This window comes from Pseudorca crassidens, chromosome 8 (genome assembly GCF_039906515.1).
Source record: "Pseudorca crassidens isolate mPseCra1 chromosome 8, mPseCra1.hap1, whole genome shotgun sequence".
Classification (NCBI taxonomy): Eukaryota; Metazoa; Chordata; class Mammalia; order Artiodactyla; family Delphinidae; genus Pseudorca; species Pseudorca crassidens.
Genome location: NC_090303.1, coordinates 67,458,272 through 67,476,504, shown reverse-complemented (window position 1 = coordinate 67,476,504; position 18,233 = coordinate 67,458,272). Strand labels below are relative to the sequence as shown.

General features: G+C 38.7%; 1 protein-coding gene across 4 annotated transcripts in view; it reads right to left on the bottom strand.

Moving 5' to 3' along the window:
- The window catches only part of DNAJB9 (DnaJ heat shock protein family (Hsp40) member B9), a 700,153-nt gene that overhangs the window by 527,799 nt on the left and 154,121 nt on the right, over positions 1-18,233 (bottom strand). For 2 of the 4 annotated variants that reach the window (XR_010945587.1, XR_010945588.1), the window contains exons 6-8: positions 6,793-6,970; positions 4,829-4,992; positions 4,553-4,713 (exon numbers count right to left, since the gene is read on the bottom strand). The exons of 1 other annotated variant lie outside the window; for it this stretch is intronic. Coding sequence is in view for 1 of the 3 variants with exons in the window: in XM_067746747.1 (XP_067602848.1) it covers position 6,970 (1 nt within the window). In the remaining 2 variants the exon portion in view is untranslated. Of the gene's footprint in view, positions 1-4,552; positions 4,714-4,828; positions 4,993-6,792; positions 6,971-18,233 lie in introns of those variants that run through there. One more of the 4 variants, XM_067746747.1, reaches the window with a different exon arrangement.

Here is an 18,233-nt window from a genome sequence, read left to right as displayed (position 1 = left end):
GAAGAAAGGAATTCAACAGCCAGCTTCCTGATCACATGATCCTGTTAGCAATGGTCCCTGGGTCTTGACTCCACCCCAGGCTTTCTCTCCTGATACATTTTCTCTTTGGGAAATCTCAGTCATGCCAATAGATTCAACTTCCTCTTGTATTCTGGTAACCACTAAATCTATCTTTCTAACCCAGATTGCTCCACCAAACTACAAGTCTATATGGTTATCTCTACTGCAAAAAAAAATTTAAGTTGCCTCATAAACACTTTAAACTCATAATCAAAGCCCAAAGTTTCTCATCCACCTTCTCAAACCTAGTCCTTTTTTCTAGGTTCCAGTTAATCAGAGTAATGATACAATCATCTACCAGGTAACCAAACACCTGTGAGAATCATCCTAGATTCAATTCTCTTCACGCTGCCACACAATTATCAAGTTCTGTATATTTTACCAACCAAATATTTCTTTTATCCTCTCTTGATCTATGGCCTCAACTCTCACCTTCACAATTATATTAACTTCAAAACTCAATGATTCTAAAACTTTTTTATATAAGGACCACTTGATGTGCATGTTAAAAAAATGCAGATTTTTATGCCCCTTACTCAGAAATACTGTTTGGTTGCCTGGAATCTTTTTTTTAATATAAATTTATTTATTTTATTTATTTATTTTTGGCTGTGCTGGGTCTTTGTTGCTGCACGGGGGCTACTCTTAGTTGTGCTGTGCAGGCTTCTCATTGCGGTAGCTTCTCTTGTTGCGAAGCACAGGCTCTAGGTGCATGTGCTCAGTAGTTGTGGCATGCGGGCTCAGCAGCTGTGGCCAACGGGCTTAGTAGCTGTGGCCAACGGGCTTAGTTGCTCTGTGGCATGTAGGATCTTCCCGGACCAGGGCTCGAACCTGTGTCCCCTGCGTTGGCGAGCAGATTCTTAACCACTGCACCACCAGGGAAGCCCTAGAATCTTCATTATTAACAAATTACTTCATCCTTTGCAGATGCTTCAAATACTGGTGACCCATTTAATCACACTTTGGGAAGCAATTAATTATTTGGTCTCCCTGTTTCTTATTATCCCTCTTCATTCCATCTCTCTCCTACTCACACCCTCACACTCTCCCTTAAGCCTGATCATCATGAAGAGCAGAGAATTTTATTTTCTTCTAAGATGTTCTCCCATGTACACGGTATAGTGATACACCATCTTGTAGGCAATATTCCCCATAAACACACACTCCCGTGGGAATATACAACACTGTCCATGAGGTTCAAGGACAAATGGTGAAAACTGTCTCAGACGTCTGCTTCAGTGTCTCTCTCTGAGCCTCTCTTTGTCTAGAAGTGAAGCAAGTCTGTACATGCACCACGAAGCATGCAGCAAGAGGTCCACACTGCAGGGACAGCATGCAGGTAGAAATGTGAAAAGGACTATTCCAGAAAGAGATTTATTTATTTTCTTTCTTTCTTTCTTTCTTTTTTTTGGCTGCGTTGGGTCTTAGTTGCGGCACGCAGGATCTTTCGTTGTAGTGCGGGCTCTTCATTGTGGTGCGCAGGCTTCTCTCTAGTTGTGGCATGCGGGTTTTCTCTCTCTAGTTGTGGTGCACAGCCTCCAGGGTGGGTGGGCTCTGTAATTGTGGCGCGTGGGCTCTGTAGTTTGCGGCATGCGGGCTCTCTACTTGAGGAGCGCGAGCTCGGTAGATGTGGCACGTGGGCTTAGTTGCCCAACGGCATGTGGGATCTTAGTTCCCCGAACAGGGATTGAACCCACGTCCCCTGCATTGGAAGGCAGCTTCTTTACCACTGGACCACCAGGAAAGTCCCTAGAAAGAGATTTAAACCTTGACCAAGAAATGTGGGTTTTAAGATATAAAAAACCAGGAATTGAAGTCCCAGATACTGAAAAAGGTTTGTTGTTTCGCTCCACCTCTCTTTCTATAATATCTTGGTTTCGAAAGCAAACTTGGTCTGTAGATAAGCTTTGGTTCAATCATAAAGGAGCCCTCAGAGAATCTCTTTGCCCAAACCACTCACCCTATTATAGAGAATATCCACTGTTTTCCCTCTCAGAATCAATTTTCACCTCATCCTAAGAACAGCCCCTAGATTTCCTTTTAGGCAGCAACTTCTCACAGCTTAGAAATATCTGAGAAAATAAAACCAGTGCTCAGCTGGTGACTAAAAAGAAGGCATGTATGAACTGCTTTAAGGCATGATGTGAGTTTAAGTGTCAGTATCCCACTGGAGAAAGATGTTATTACACACTATCTTCCCCTTGCATTAACTGGTTACTAATCTTGCTTTTATCCCCCAGACTTTTATTGACTGTTATTAATAGGATAGCCCTTTAAAAATAATTCTGAGTAGCTAAAATGATTTGCCCTCCAAGAAGAAACAAGGAACTACTTTCTTCTCTCTTTAATATGAGTGTTGTTCAGGTTAAGATGGAGACATATCCACCTACAAGGGACACATCCCTTAGCTGTTCCTCAGGCTGTTGCTCTGAAGATAATTTCACATGCCATTATTTCGGACACCATGACTTTGACCCCAGAATGACTGCTATCATATTTTGACAAGATTTCTTGTTAAAGTATTCACTCTTCAACTCCAGATAATGGCTTTTTTAAGGTACATGTCCTTGTCTGTAATAATGGTTGAAAAGAGAGAAAAAGAAAGAGCATTTTCTTCTTAGCTATTCTACTCTCATTTTCCACATTTATAAGGTAAGAGAACAGACAAGGTAATTTATAAAGTTTCTTTGGCTCTAATAACCCCAAATTTGAAAACACACTAAGCATTTCAGTTGGCAGCACAGCCAGGTAGAACGACCTCTCATCCTGCTACCATTCAGAGACAGCAAAGCTGTCATTCAATGTGTAGATGAATTGGCACAAGACAAGCTGACATTGTCTCACCAGGACTTGCAGATAGAACACCAAATTCTGAGATCACAGTGCATTAAAGAAATGAGTATCTGTGGAGCAAAAGTGCCAGGATTCATAGGTACTTTGAATGGAGCTGAGAGGTTAAGTCTCAGAAGGGAGGGGGCTGTCATCTTCTCTATAAATGTGAAGCAGTTCTTACAAATCCCATTTAGCAAAAAGACATAATCGTAATGACATTTCCTATGAATCCTATAAAAGACACAAAGCACAGCCAGCCCCTCAGTGTCTTCTATTATAATATGAGTGATTTAATGAAATTTGAAGTTGACAGTAATAGTCTCATAATATGACATATTTTAGATCAATAAAACAAAGGTGAAACGAAATAAAATCTAACCGTATACCTGGTATTTTAAAGTTACATACTTGCAGCCTATCACAGGAGTCAATTATTCTGAAAACTGTAGTCATGTATAATAGTACATGTAAAATATGCACAAAATTAAAGGTTTCGACTTGAACCATGTGATAGGGACTGAATATGAGCCAGTCACCTGAGACAATACAGCAAAGACAGACACTTCATACCATTGATTCCTTACATTTTCCAGGGGACACAAAATATGGACTGGATTTTCCTTCAAAATGTACATAGAATTCAACCACTTTTTCTCCATTTCTATTGTTAATACCCTAGATAAAGCTTCTACCTTCTCTCATCTGATTATATTGTATAAAAGCCACCTTTTGGACACCATGTCCACCCTGGTGCCCTGCATCTATTTATCACACAGCCAGACTCAAGTTTAATGGTAACATAATTGAAAAGAAAATGAGGATTTTAGTTGACTGAGAAGCTCAGTAATATTGTACAAGCACTAGAAAAGTTTCTGAGAACTTATTATTTTATTATTTTTGAGAATAGTTATTATTTGTAAAATATAATGATCATAAAAAGGGAAGAAATAATTGCCCCCTTTACTATGCTGGTAAAAGTAGGGTAGCACACCCTGAGAGGGTCACTAACAGACAAGAATCGATCAAGATAAAACTGAACAGAATATTGAAAAGGAACAAAAAGCTGTGTCACGTGGGGCACACTCAACTCTCACGAGTTGAAGAAATTTGGGACATTCACACACAAGAAAAAACTCCCACATGATGGAAAGAAATATGGAAAAAGGAGACACTAATGGCTGCCTTCAAAAATATGAAGGACTGCCATGTAGAAACAGAATTAAATTTGTCCTGTGTGACAAGAGAAAAATCTAAGATAAATTGGTGGATGTTCCAAGATGGTGGATCGACTCTGTATAGGCAAGACCTATTCAACAATCACAGTTTTCCAAAATTAATAGCGGCTCCAAGAAATGTTCACACAAAGTCTGACCATAATCCATCCCTTCACCTGAGCTACTTCTGCACCTTCCTCCTACCTGATCTCCCATCTCCAGTTCCTCTCCAACAGCCAAAGAAAACCATTCAAAATACAGAACTGCTCTGATATTCCCCTACCTAAAAGTCTTCAAAACAGTCCATTATCTTTAGGATAAAATCAAAACTCCTCCCTCACCACTATACATTTTCAATCTCCTCTTTCACAGTTCTGCCTTTGTACTCTGGACTTCAGCCCAAATGAACATTTCCCAGATCCTTGAACAGGACATGCTTCACTCACCTTCAGACTTCAGCTCTCATTAGTGTCTTTACATACAGCACGATGACTTCTCCTCAATGTCTGGGTAAGTTCTTCTTGTCCTTCAGATCACAGCTTTGGTATCCAGCTCAAATATCCTTCTCAGATGAACCAAGCTAAAGTCACCCTCAAGCTTATATAAACTAACAAAAGGAACAAAATCACAGTGATCTTTTTAAAACATAAACCAGACCACCTCACTCCCTGTTCAAATCCTCCAGTGGCTTCTGATCACATTTAGAACAAAATCCTCCTCACCATGATCTACAAAGCTTCGTGGTCTGACCTCTGGCTCCCTCCATCCTCAGCTGCTCTCTATCAGTGCTTCTCTCTGCTCCAGCCATGCCAGATTTCTTGCTGTTCCTTGAACATATTTTGCATGTTCTTGGCCTCACAATCTTTTCACTTGCAGCTTCCTCTACCTGGAACAAAATTTTCCCAGATATTTACATGAGTTGGTGCCTCACTTCATTCAAAATTCTGCTCAATTCTCACTGCCTTGGGATATTTCCCTCACCAGCATCTATCAAAAATAGACCTCTCACTCAGCCATAAAAAAAAAATGAAACTGAGTTATTTGTAGTGAGGTGGATGGACCTAGAGACTGTCATACAGAGTGAAGTAAGTCAGAAACAGAAAAATAAATACTGTATGCTAACACATATATACGGAATCTGAAAAAAAAAAATGGTTCTGAAGAACCTAGGGGCAGGACAGGAATAAAGACGCAGATGTAGAGAATGGACTTGAGGACGTGGGGAGGGGGAAGGGTAAGCTAGGATGAAGTGAGAGAGTGGCATGGACTTATATATACTACCAAATGTAAAATAGATAGCTAGTGGGAAGCAGCCACCATAGCACAGGGAGATCAGCTCGGTGCTTTGTGACCACCTAGAGGGGTGGGATAGGGAGGGTGGGAGGGAGACGCAAGAGGGCGGAGATATGGGGAAATATGTATATGTATAGCTGATTCACTTTGTTATACAGCAGAAACTAACACACCATTGTAAAGCAATTATACTCCAATAAAGATGTTAAAAAAAAATCAGACCTCTCCACACACTTTCTCTTTCTCTTTCTCTTTTATCATTTCATTTTATAATCCTTATCACTATCTGACCTCCTACTACACATTTTTGCCTGCGTATTATTTCTCTCCCCTAATAAAAATAAATGTAAACTGCAGGAGAAGAGACTGTATGCTCAGCACTTAGAGCAGTGCCAAGAAAATACTAGGCACTCATTAAATTTTAATATAACGAATGAATGAATCACCCTGCTTTTCTACATAGCATTCATCATTATCTGAAACATATCCTATTCATTTCCTCTGTTGTCTGTTTTCTCCGTCTCTACCTTTTCAATAGAATGTAGGTTCTATGAGCCCTGCAAGTTTATCTGTCTTGATCCTCAATAGAACAGGACTGGGCAAGAAAGAACAAAATGACAAAATAGTGAGTGAACTTAAATGACACATTCTTAGAAACATTCACTGATAAAGTAACATGTTTCTTATCTGTTCTTACCATAATATCCTGTGCTTCCTTGGTTACAGCCCTTGAACTTTACAAAAATGCTTATTCCATTGGCTGTATTTCCCACTGGCTCAGAGAGGTCAGGAACTTGTCATTTTCTTCACCAGTCATATATCCCCAGCACTTATCATAAATCCTTAGTATAAAAATTTTCATTTTATAACTGTGTTCATGCAAAGAAGGAAGGGGGTGAAGGAAAGGACAGATGAAGAGACAGAAGGAAAGATGAAATAACTTTTTCAGATGACTGAAAAGATTATTCACGATCTAAAGTGATTGAACAAGATGACCATTGAGGCCCCTGAGTTTTTCCCAAGGGGAGCCCTAAAGGAGCTACAAAAGAATAAATTTATAAATTAAGGCTCTATATTAGATTCTAAGAAGCCAGTTGGAGTCTAAGAATCTAAACACTTAGCTTCCTGTAAGACATTTGTCACTGGGACACTGCTCACATTAATGTCAAAGACATACAAATAGGGCTTCCCTGGTGGCGCAGTGGTTGGGAGTCCGCCTGCCGATGCAGGGGACACGGGTTTGTGCCCCGGTCCGGGAAGATCCCACATGCCGCGGAGCGGCTGGGCCCATGCGCCATGGCCGCTGGGCCTGCGCATCTGGAGCCTGTGCTCCGCAACGGGAGAGGCCACAGCAGTGAGAGGCCTACGTAACGCAAAAAAAAAAAAGACATACCAATAGCTTGCATCAATAACGTTCAAGTAGTACAAATATTTTTCTTTGTAGGTCCTGAGAATTCTGTGTTTCTTTTTCTCCTCAAATCTGTATTTCTCTTCCTGTGTCTCCACAGCATGTGATCTTTATATATATTTTTATACTTGAAAGTTGTTCATTATCTCCTTATTATAGCCCTCTGCAACAAAATATAGGAATTTATTTTTAATATTCTATTAACACAAGACTATACATTTTCTTTGAATTAATAATTCACTAAATTAGTACTGATATAAAATTAACAAAAATAATCTATATAATAACATATATAAATTTAAAAGGTGAATACAAATATAGAAAGTATATAGAGAGAAAGTAAAATAAATACAAAAAGGAAAACTTTATTGGGTCTATACATCTTAATGAGAAGAAGAAATTTATCATGTCTCGATTAGAGGAATCATTGAACAGTCCCTCTGCCTGCTGCTCTGCAGGCTTTGAAGTCCCAAGGTCAAGTCTCAAAATAAGATTCCTAATGGGTGAAGGTAGGCTTTTCTTTTGCAACATGGGCAAAAAGGTTTTGTGGAAGGGCAGGTGGCAAAGGGAGTATCTACCTCAGATAACTGCTCAGGTAAATCAGCTTTAGAAAACAGCACACATGAAGGCAATTCTCTGGAAGATGGTTCCTGTAAAATGAACCACCAGTATACCCCATGGAAAGTCTCTTTGTACCCTGGTCTGAGGATCACTGGCTGGCGTCACAATGATGCTCATCTGATGCTCTCCTTCTCTTATAATCATTTCCTCCCTCAGCAGTGTCTCCCTCACTCTCTTCACTGCAACTTATAGCCTCTCTACTGAATTTCAGACCAGCATTCCCAGCCCCTGGCAAGGCATTCCCACATGCACACCTATCTGATAACTCACACTCCACTTGCCCCAAGATAAAATTATCCCTGTCTCAGCCCCCAAAACAAGTTACACTATCTCTTATATTTTCTATTTCACACAAATGACATCACAAATCTTCCGGAAACTCAAGCTAAAAACATTCATTAGCTCTGAATACTGAATCTAATGAGAACGGAGGAGACAGCTAGCTCATTTTTGGATAGCCAGACCGATGAAGCTCAGCCAAGTCACCCTTTGAGTGGTCTTGGAAGCTGGAAGTAAAGAAGGTGTATCTCCTTCCCTTGAAGACGAATCCTAACAGATGAGATCTCAGCAGGTAGAGATAAGCTGGTTCCTCTAATCATGGTCAGGGAGCCCTCTAAAGTAAGCCTGGGGACCTTGGTTAAGATGCAGCTTCTGAATTTGGTTCTAGTAAATTAGAGCAGGTCATAAGTGGGAAGGATATAGTTACCCCATCATCCTCTCCCAGAGGATTGCAGAGCCAGTGTGATTGGAATATATTCCAAAGGAAGCCTTTGTTTCTTGCTTTATTGTGTCAAAGAGGGCTTTCCCATGTTCCTTTTTCATCTCCAGAGTTAAAATACTGGTCATGAGGAGAGGGGATTAAATACCAAGAATGCCAGTTTGCTCTTTGAGAAGTTAACCATCCCCTAGTCCCAAGGTCTTGAAGAAGGTACTGCAATGAACTAAGGTGGGGTTTACTTCATAGCACCTACAGAGGAACCTGAGAGGTATTATATACAATCTCAACATAGGAAAAGGGAGAGGAGACACTGAACTGTAAACAGAGCCCTACTAACTAAGCAAGTAGGATGGGAACTTGAGATATGAAAATATTTAGGTGCTCTGGACTAATATTTTGTTACCCCCTATATGGACTAACCCACAGGAAGTATGACTGGACAACGATTACTAATATGTGACTATTCCCACAAATACTGCTATAGATGTACATTAGACAGAGCTCTTTTCATTTCAAGAGGGAAAAAATCAACTTAAATTAAGTGAAAAGAAAAAAAGATGGGACTTATTAGTTCATGTAAGTGGAAAATTCAGGGGTGCATCAGCCTCAGACACTGTTAGACCTAGAGGCTCAGGCTGCCAGTGGTTTATTTTTCTTCCCATTTTCCAGTTCTGCCCTCCTCCTTAGTCAGCTTCATTCTTCGGGCAGCCTATTGAATCCAACCAAGGGAAGAAGGGGAAACAAATGCTGGCAATTCCACACTATGATCTTTACAGCTTGTGATACACAAAGGAAGAAAAGAGTCTACAACCAATCCCCTGGAGGGCATCTGACTGACACAGTTTTGGACATGTGTATGTCCTTGAACCATACATTTTGGTCAGGGGAATGAGGGAGTCTGATGGCCAATCCTGGAGCCCGTCTATCTCTGTGGCTAGTTTGTGATGGTGTTAGCCCCACAAACTACCCAATACACGTTTTCCACAGGAAGAAATTCTGTACCAAAGAGAAAGGGAAGGGAAGGGGAGGAAAGCAAGCTAGAAAAGCCAGGCTGTGACTCTCAGAGACCCTTGTAGGCATGTTCTCCATTTGCTGGCTTGGTCTTTTCCTTCTCTGCTTTCAGAGATGGATTTTCTCCTGCCAGATTGGTTCCTCTGGATTTTGTCTTTCAAAAGCAGTACATTAAGAGAGAACGAGGAGAAAGAAGAGAGAAAAACACAAGATGTGCGGGGGTGTAATGTGGCAAAACTTTGAGAAGAAAGAGGCACAGAGTTGGGATTGTGTGAGGAAAATGGATGAGTGACAAAAGAAGTATTTAAAGTATTGCTTTAGGTTATGTAATGCTTTTCATGTGGTTGAAGCAAATATTAAGTAAAGAGAGAGCTCTTCTGAATTACCGTTGGGTTTCTAAATCATTTCTTTGACTACTTCAGTAAGATTAGATCCTATTGTACAGTAGTGTACAAATACTATATTCTGCTAGTGTTTACACAGCTATCTCCCCCACTAGATCAAAGTCTCCTTGAAGGTAGTAGTTATATCTTATACATTTCCATAGTGTTTCGCACACAGAAAGGACTCAAAAGTATATTTGTTGATGAGTGATTTTTTTTCATTCTCAAGGCACTCCAATAAAGTGGTCCTTCAAATTCTTAAAAATCCTAAAGATGGCGTTTCCATGGCCTCTGATTATAACCTTTCCTTTAAGTAAACAAGAATTCCCTTTGTACCTTTCATAAATTCATTCTAAGGCATCTTCTCTCTTCACCTAAAATCGAGGCAGTAATCTTTCAACATCACAGAATCAAAGTAAGTAAGGCATAGAAGAGAACTTAAAATATTGAAACCAACTCCTTCATTTTACATAGAAGGAAATGGGATCTTTTTTTAGTTAAATTATTCGTTCACCCATATAGTTATTTAGTGCCTAAATCAAGGATGAGTTCCAAAACTTCAGTTTCAGGACTATTTCCACACATCATCTTGCCTCCTAAACATTACATCTTCTTAAAGACATGTTCAATCCTCTTCTCCTCATACTAAATAGATAAAATTATCCTTGCTTTTCTCATAGTTCCCAATATAAAAAATGTGTGCGAATAATATGACATAGTACAAAAACATAGCTTTAGATTCTGACCAGGCTTGACTCTTCTTTCTTGAAGTTATATGATTTGGTGAACGTTTATCTATAAAATAAATGTAGGGCTTCCCTGGTGGCGCAGCAGTTAAGAATCCACCTGTCCATGCAGGGGACACGGGTTCAAGCCCTGGTCCAGGAAGATGCCGCAGAGCAACTAAGTCCATCACCACAACCACTGAGCCTGTGCTATAGAGCCCAAGAGCCACAACTACTGAGTCCACATGCCACAACTACTGAAGCCCGCATGCCTAGAGCCTGTGCTCTGCAACAAGAGAAGCCACCGCAATGAGAAGCCCATGCACCGCAACGAAGAGTAGCCCCCACGCACCGCAACTGGAGAAAGCCTGGGCATAGCAACGAAGACCCAACGCAGCCAAAAATAAATAAATTAATTAATTAAAAATAAATAAATAAAAATAAAATAAATGTAATAATACCTATAGTTACCAGATATCCATAAGGTACAGAATCATAAGCACTGGTCAAGATAAAACACCTAATATGTCATAGACCCTAAACATGTATTAGGGTTTGCTTTTTTTTTCTGCCAAACCACAACCCCATCCATATCTGAATAACATTTATGAAAAACACTGCAACATATAAAAGCCTATGTCAGAGGTTACAATTTTAGCTCAATGAAGAAATTGCAGTTGGAACTTGGAATACCAAGAGATTTAAGTACTATATGTTAAATTAACCATTCTTCAAGTTCATAATACCTCTTGGCTAACTCATAGCCCCGTAATACTAATGAAATAAAACATTCCTTTAAATTTATTTTTATCATGAGAATGTATTAGCACCAAACAAGTACAGTAGCCCAGACCACAAAGTACTCAGGGGGGTCTTACAGGATTTACTTAAAAGACAAAGTTATTCTGTCACCGATAGCAGTAGAGATTAGAAACCGATAGCAGTAGAGATTAGAAACTAAGTAACAACTCTCTTTTTCAAACACTGCCACTTAATTTACAATATCATGGCAGCAAGGAGAGCAGTCTTGTAGATAAAAAGTAATTTGATAAAATAATGGCTGCCATTTTTCTACTGCAATAGCTCTGCAACATAATTTATAGGGACCATACTTCTCCACTTCTTGATGACAGGTAATGGAAAAAAATTCAGCAGCAAACCTTGATAGCAGGCTAAGACTATTTGGATCAGTATAACTAAGTCATTTTTAACTGTTTTTTCAATTATCTTTTTTCAGCTTTTACCCCATTTCATCAAAAAGAAGGATAAAGGTTGATGATAAAAAAAATCTCTGTTCAAAATTGAGATTTTTAGATTAAAAATAGCTGTAAAATGATTTTGACTCTATATTGTATGGATATTGGTTCATTTTCTACATTGAGATGATCATAAATTAGTCTACACTTTTATCACCATGAATACTAAAAGATGCGATAGAGTTACATATACAGCTCTTCTGAAAATGAAGATCACGGCTTTTTTTTAAATTGACTCTGTGCCCTATGCATTTCAAATAAGTTCTGAAGTAATTTAAAGATTATCATGGAATGTAAAATGTAATATTTAAGAATAAAAGTGAAACAGACTACCTGAAAGATGCAAGTGGAATATTACTTCTTAGCACCTGAATTGAGTTGATTAAAATTCTTGAATCCTAAATTTAGGTGTTGAGTTTCTGGAATCAAAGAATATGAATAATGGACAATTGCAGCAACTTTGACTTTTAGCCACTCACACCATCCTTTCCCTCACATTTTGTACGAATCCTAATTTCTTCTTTATTATTTCAGCTATTCTTTGTATGGATCTTACCTTGATTTTGGAATTATGTGGGGTAAAATGATAAATGGATAAGTTAGATCTTTGATCTTTAATCTTCCATACTAGTGATAGGTCAGGATACCACATGTCCATACAAAATAATAGAAAAAAAAAAAAAAGACCATTTAAACACCAAAAGATGAAATTTTAAACTACTGAATAAGTTAAAAAGTGACCGATTATATTTTATACATTTGTGGTAAATATGACAACTAAGATTATGCTATTGATGTTCAGCTGTTCTTTCTAATAATTGCTAAGCATAAAATCGAACTTCTTAGAAACTTCTCCTAGAACAAGGCAATATACTCTGTATTTAACATAGTCAAAGAAGCTACCATTATTTTTGGTATAGTTGAAGGACAACTATACAATCCATCTAAAGAAACTATTTCAAAATACTTAGATAAAAGTCCACATGTTCATGCTTTCAACAAACAGGAACTTCGGTGTTCTGGGCACCATTCTAGAAGCAAGAGATTCAATAGTGAAGCTGCCTTCGCTAAGCTTCCTTCCATTCTAGTAAAGGATATAAATAAAAATATATCTGGAATACAATGGGCAAGTGCTCTGAAGAAAAATAAAGCAGCATGAAGAAGAGAAAAATGTTGGTAACATTTTAGATAACTAAATTTTAGGTAATATAGATTAATACTTTTCAGTGTAATTAGAGAAAGCATCTTTAAGGAGAAAATTTTGGAGCAAACCCCTGAATGTGAATATCTAGGGAAAGAACATTCTAGCGGGCAGAACAATATGTCCTAAGATCCTGAAGCAGGATATCAGAAAGGAGTCCTAAGGTATAAGCCAAGATAACACTAATTAAAAATAGAATCCCATATAGTTTTACATCTCTCCCCTCTCTAATTGGGTTTTGACAGCAATGTTTTAAAACTGAATAAAGAAATAATGATAGTCTGAGATCAATTTCCTGGCCATAATTAGGCCAATATATAGCCCCTGAATGCTGAGAAAAAAGGATTCTGATAGGTCAATTAATTATTAAATAGACTTTAATCATCCTTGGCAATTTTCCTAGTAATATGAAATTGCTTTGCATAGTGACTAATAATAAAACATGTGCTCTTGAATTATGCTTCTCATAAAAAATACAGTTTGAGGAAATGATAATTCAGTTGTTTCTAAGCTAACAGAGTTTGAAATGTGTGTCAAAAACTTTGTCCGTAATTTTGAAGTAATAAAGTGACTGCGTCCTGAAAGAAGCATAAAAATAGAACTAATTTAAGAGTTTGACTATTAGAGATCAGGGCTCATCACTCAGGAAATATTTTGTGTGGTTTTTCTGCCATGTGATCTTCTCTTGGGGTTATTTTCAACTGGAGCTGTGAGAAATCCTGAGGGAAATGAGGCTGAACTAGCTTAACTATGGTGAAGGCACTGATGGATGGCATGTGAAGAAAGAAACATGTCATGTGTATACCTTACAAGAACTCTCAATTGAGAGAATTTATCAGCAACTAAAATTGTTTTCTTCGATACCCTAGTTGGCCATCTCAAAAACAAAACCAAAACAGCAACAACAAAAACCCTCCAGCCTGACTTCTGTACTACTTGTCAGATAATTATTTTACCGAAAAAATGTATAATCAAGATTTTTTGTTCTCAGATTAACCATAGTTGTTGTTGTTGTTTTAAATTACCTCACCCCTCTCTCTTTTTTTCTCTCTCTCTTTTAATCCTCATTTTTCCTTCGTCTCTTGACTCATTCTACCAACTCTTCCTAACATCTGAGTGTACAATTTTCATTCCATATAACTTTGAGAATATAAAAATACCGAGCTAAATGTCTCTGAGTTATTCCTTGGTTAATCTGGGCATTGAAAGACTGTTCCTAATCTTCACTGATCCTTCAAGAATCTGATGAAAGTTATTGAATCCCCGCCCCCTAAAATGCAACACATCCATTCACATAAAATTTTACACAGATTCATAGACTTCCTGAAGCATCTCCTTGTGTCCACATAAACTAAGGTAAGAGCTCCTGCTGATTTGGAGTTATAGACTTCTCTCATGCTACCTACAAAAAGCTTTAGATCCATTTACAAGTCAGACAGACACAAACTTAACCTTGAAATCATTTATAAATATTAGCCTTTCTCATTCTGCTCTAACATGAAGCCGTACAATGAGCACAATGTCTCCTCTGTCATGCACTTGTCCTGAATATGTGATAAGACCTGCCTCCTTAGAGAATGCAATGTGTTTAAATTGTTAAATAAGCCAACTAAGCTTTTGAGTGGCTTCTATTGACTTGCTTATGACATTGTCAAGATAGTTTTGCCTAATAGTTCTAGCTTCCTATGGGATTTTACCAAATAATAAAGTCCATGTAGGGACGTCCCTGGTGGCGCAGTGGTTAAGAATCTGCCTGCCAATGCAGGTGACACTGGTTCTATCCCTGGTCCAGGAAGATCTCACATGCCGCGGAGCAACTAAGCCCATGTGCCCCAACTACTGAGCCTGCACTCTAGAGCCCGTGAGCCATAACTACTGAGCCCACGTGCCACAACTACTGAAGCCCGCGCACCTAGAGCCCATGCTCCACAACAAGAGAAGCCACCACAATGAGAAGTCTGTACACCACAGTGAAGAGTAGCCCCCTCTCACCACAACTAGAGAAAGCCCGCACAGCAACGAAGAGCCAATGCAGCCAAATATATATAAATTAAATAGATAATTTTTTTAAAAAAAGTCAGTATTATCAGCTCTGTTTCTTTAATCAAGTCTAATTGTGCCATATCTACTCTCTGTTTCTCATAATTAGAATCTTTCAGACAGTATCACATGAAAAGTATTATCAAAGACCAAGAAATTCTCCAAAGAAAGAAAAAGATCCTCACTGCACCTAGAAGCCTTATCTCTCACAGCTTTACCTTTCCAGTTTGGCAAATAACCAGCTTGATGATGAGACATATAAAATTTAAATTGGAAATGATCCTTTTACATGCTCAACAATATTATTATACCTTGTTGAAGAAGTTCAACAAGTTGGCATTGAATGTACATTGTGAATATGTGCCCACCTTAAAGTTGAGATCAGATATCAACTCTAAAAATGCCGAAACCTACCTTGCTTGGTAATTTTCCTTGAAAAAGTGAGTAACTTTTGTGCTAATGCTTAGAAAGAATCCAATTTGTTGAAATTAAGTACATGCTAAATAATCAATGCGTGTGTCCTAAGAGCTATTCATTGCCAAACGAGTCTGGCCCTTATTTAAGTCATCCTTCATAGGTATTCTGCATCGTTCAATACCTAATAAAAAATAACTGAGATACCAAAAGCACACAGTACCAAAAGCACTCAGCCAGGTCACTTAGCAAAGTTCAATGTTGAGGAGCTACTCTCCACAGTTTCAACATGTGTTGTGACAACTTTTATCTGACTATATTTCTAAGAATGACTGTATAGCAAACAATCTTGGAAGAAAAAGATAGTGTCTCCCACTCGGCAGAGAACATGTCTTTAGTGATGAGAATAAGTTTTAAAATCTCTCCCTCTGGAACAAATTTTGGCAAATTGGCTAGCATCTTCTTTATAATACTGAGACTCAGCATTCCTCAGCTATGACACAGACCCACTCTGTGCACACTGTTTATCTAGATCCTTCCACATCACTCCACAGGATTCAGGGGACAAGGGGAACCAATAAGAACAGGAAGCTCAAGCTTCTTGCTGTGCCTTGAATAATAAATCCTTTGTCTCTGATCCCGGAGTCTCCTGTCTTCTGCTAGCATTTTAAAACTGTGGGCGACTAACTTGTTATTTTGCAAGCAGGGTATAATCTCAGACTCTTCATAGTTCTTGACACTAAGCTAAATAAGCAAAGCCAATTGGGATAGAAACTAATATCCAGGGACTTCTGCATGTGGCCAAGATAGAGTAGAGAGCCAAATTTATCATCAGACCAAAATAACTATAAGCTAAGAAAAATATCCGAAAACAATGCTGTTAAGACATTTGGACATCAGTCAGTGTGCAACAGTGATCTCTGAGAGAGGGGAAACAAAGTGCCTGCATGAATTTACAGTCTGCAAGAGAAGAACACAAGAAGAGCCCATCGGTCTCTCTAAGTTAAAGAGACAGAGTTGAGAAACCTAGGCAATTAGAATTTGCAAGGCAGAGGACAAGATAGGAGGGAGTTGGACAGAGAAAGAACTCCAGAGATTCTCTTCCTGTCATCAACTGAGTACTGATAAGTGCACGTGTATGAAGAAACTACCAAAGGCAGAGAAAAGAACCCCCCGGAGCTCACACAGGGCAAGGAATCATTTGTGTTCCCAATAGCCAGAGTGAAAAAGTGACGGAGAACTCAGAAGAGTACTGCCTGAGTAGTGGGGTAAAATTATCCCCAGACTAAAGACTTCTCTGGATCCACCAACACCTCAAAAGGATCAAACTATTTCCAAGTAACTTAGCTGCATCCCAGAACAAAGTTCAGAATATTTATAAGAACATGAAAATATCCAGCATGCAACAAGGTAGCATTCACCATGTCTGGCATCCAATCAGAAGTCACCATACGCCCAGACGTTCTTTTTCTCTTCCAACTCTTCTGCCTCCTGCTGCTCCCTCTTCCACAGCAAAGGCAGATAAAAAGAAATCAGAAGTATTATAGCTCCCTTTCAGAAGAACCTATTACAGGGAGAGGTGAACCATCCTCGGTGCTTACTTTACACACCCTGGACCTGAGCAGAACTTAGAGCCTTGGCTAAGGAATTTCCTGACCTAAATCAGCATCCACTGGGATTTCCTAAGGAATTTGAGTTAAACATCCAGACCTATGAGCCTCGATATCAATCAGTATTTACTTAATTGGAAATTAAAGGAAATCTGACCCCCCCCAAAAAAAAGTCACCATACATGCAAAGAAGCAGGAAAATATAACTCATAAATGGGGGATGGGGAGAAATCCAGGGATATTCTTCCTATTCAAACTGTGGGTCACAGACCAGCAGCGTCTGTGTCACCTGGGAGCTTGTTAGAAATGCCGAAAATCTTAGTCACCACCTCAGCTCTACAGAATCAGAATCTGCATTTTAATAGGATCCCTTAGGAGATTAAATTCACATTAATAGTCACAGAACTAAAACTCAGAAGTCAGGTGAGTCACTCTAAGGAGTAACTTAGAAAAAATGCTTTCTCAGAGACTTCTATGAAGAATATGTATGTGGAAAGAAATATTTATTAAGCATATCCTAGATTCTGGATATTTTATTTCCTAAAAATATAATAAAGTAATATATGCACTTGTTAAAAAAATAAAATTCTATAATAGGTGTTTTAAATGAAAAGTAATGTCCCCCGACCCACCTTTTCCAATTTGAACTCTAGCTTTCAAGAAGTGAACACTTTTTTTTTTTTTTTTTTTTGCGGTACACAGGCCTCTCACTGCTGTGGCCTCTCCCGTTGCGGAGCACAGGCTCCGGACGCGCAGGCTCAGCGGCCATGGCCCACGGGCCTAGCCGCTCCGCGGCATGTAGGATCTTCCCAGACCTGGGCACGAACCCATGTCCCCTGCATCGGCAGGCGGACTCTCAACCACTGCGCCACGAGGGAAGCCCAAGAAGTGATCACTTTTGACTTTTTTGTTGTAGCTCTTCTAGTAGTTTAGTTCTTTAATATTTAAAAATATGCTTACATTAAAATCTCTTGATCTGTCAAATCTGACTCTCTGGTATGAAATATAAAGACAGCTTATTAATTCTATTTCTTCTCTCTAGCCTCTCCTAATTTGTGATAGTTATTATCAATTTTTACTATAACTTTACTATACATTTCTACTGGACACCTATATAATTTTAAATAATTAGTATGTATAATATTTCTTTTTTTCTTAAAAAAACACTGCATCCTTTGATGGCAGTAATACAATTATTGGATGAAGAGACCACAGCAGAAAGGACAGGTGACATTTCTGGAAGACAGATATGGAATACAGAAAAGGGGGGAATAGGGTCATGTGACAGTCACTGTAAAAAATACAGTACATTCTATAGATACCTGCACCATCAACTTTCAACTGTGAAATAGTATTTACACTTTTGTTACAATCCTGGTTAGAGAACAATGTTTCTTTAAAACCTCAGCCTGACAGCAAATGAAAATCTCAGGTGAATTCATAGTCC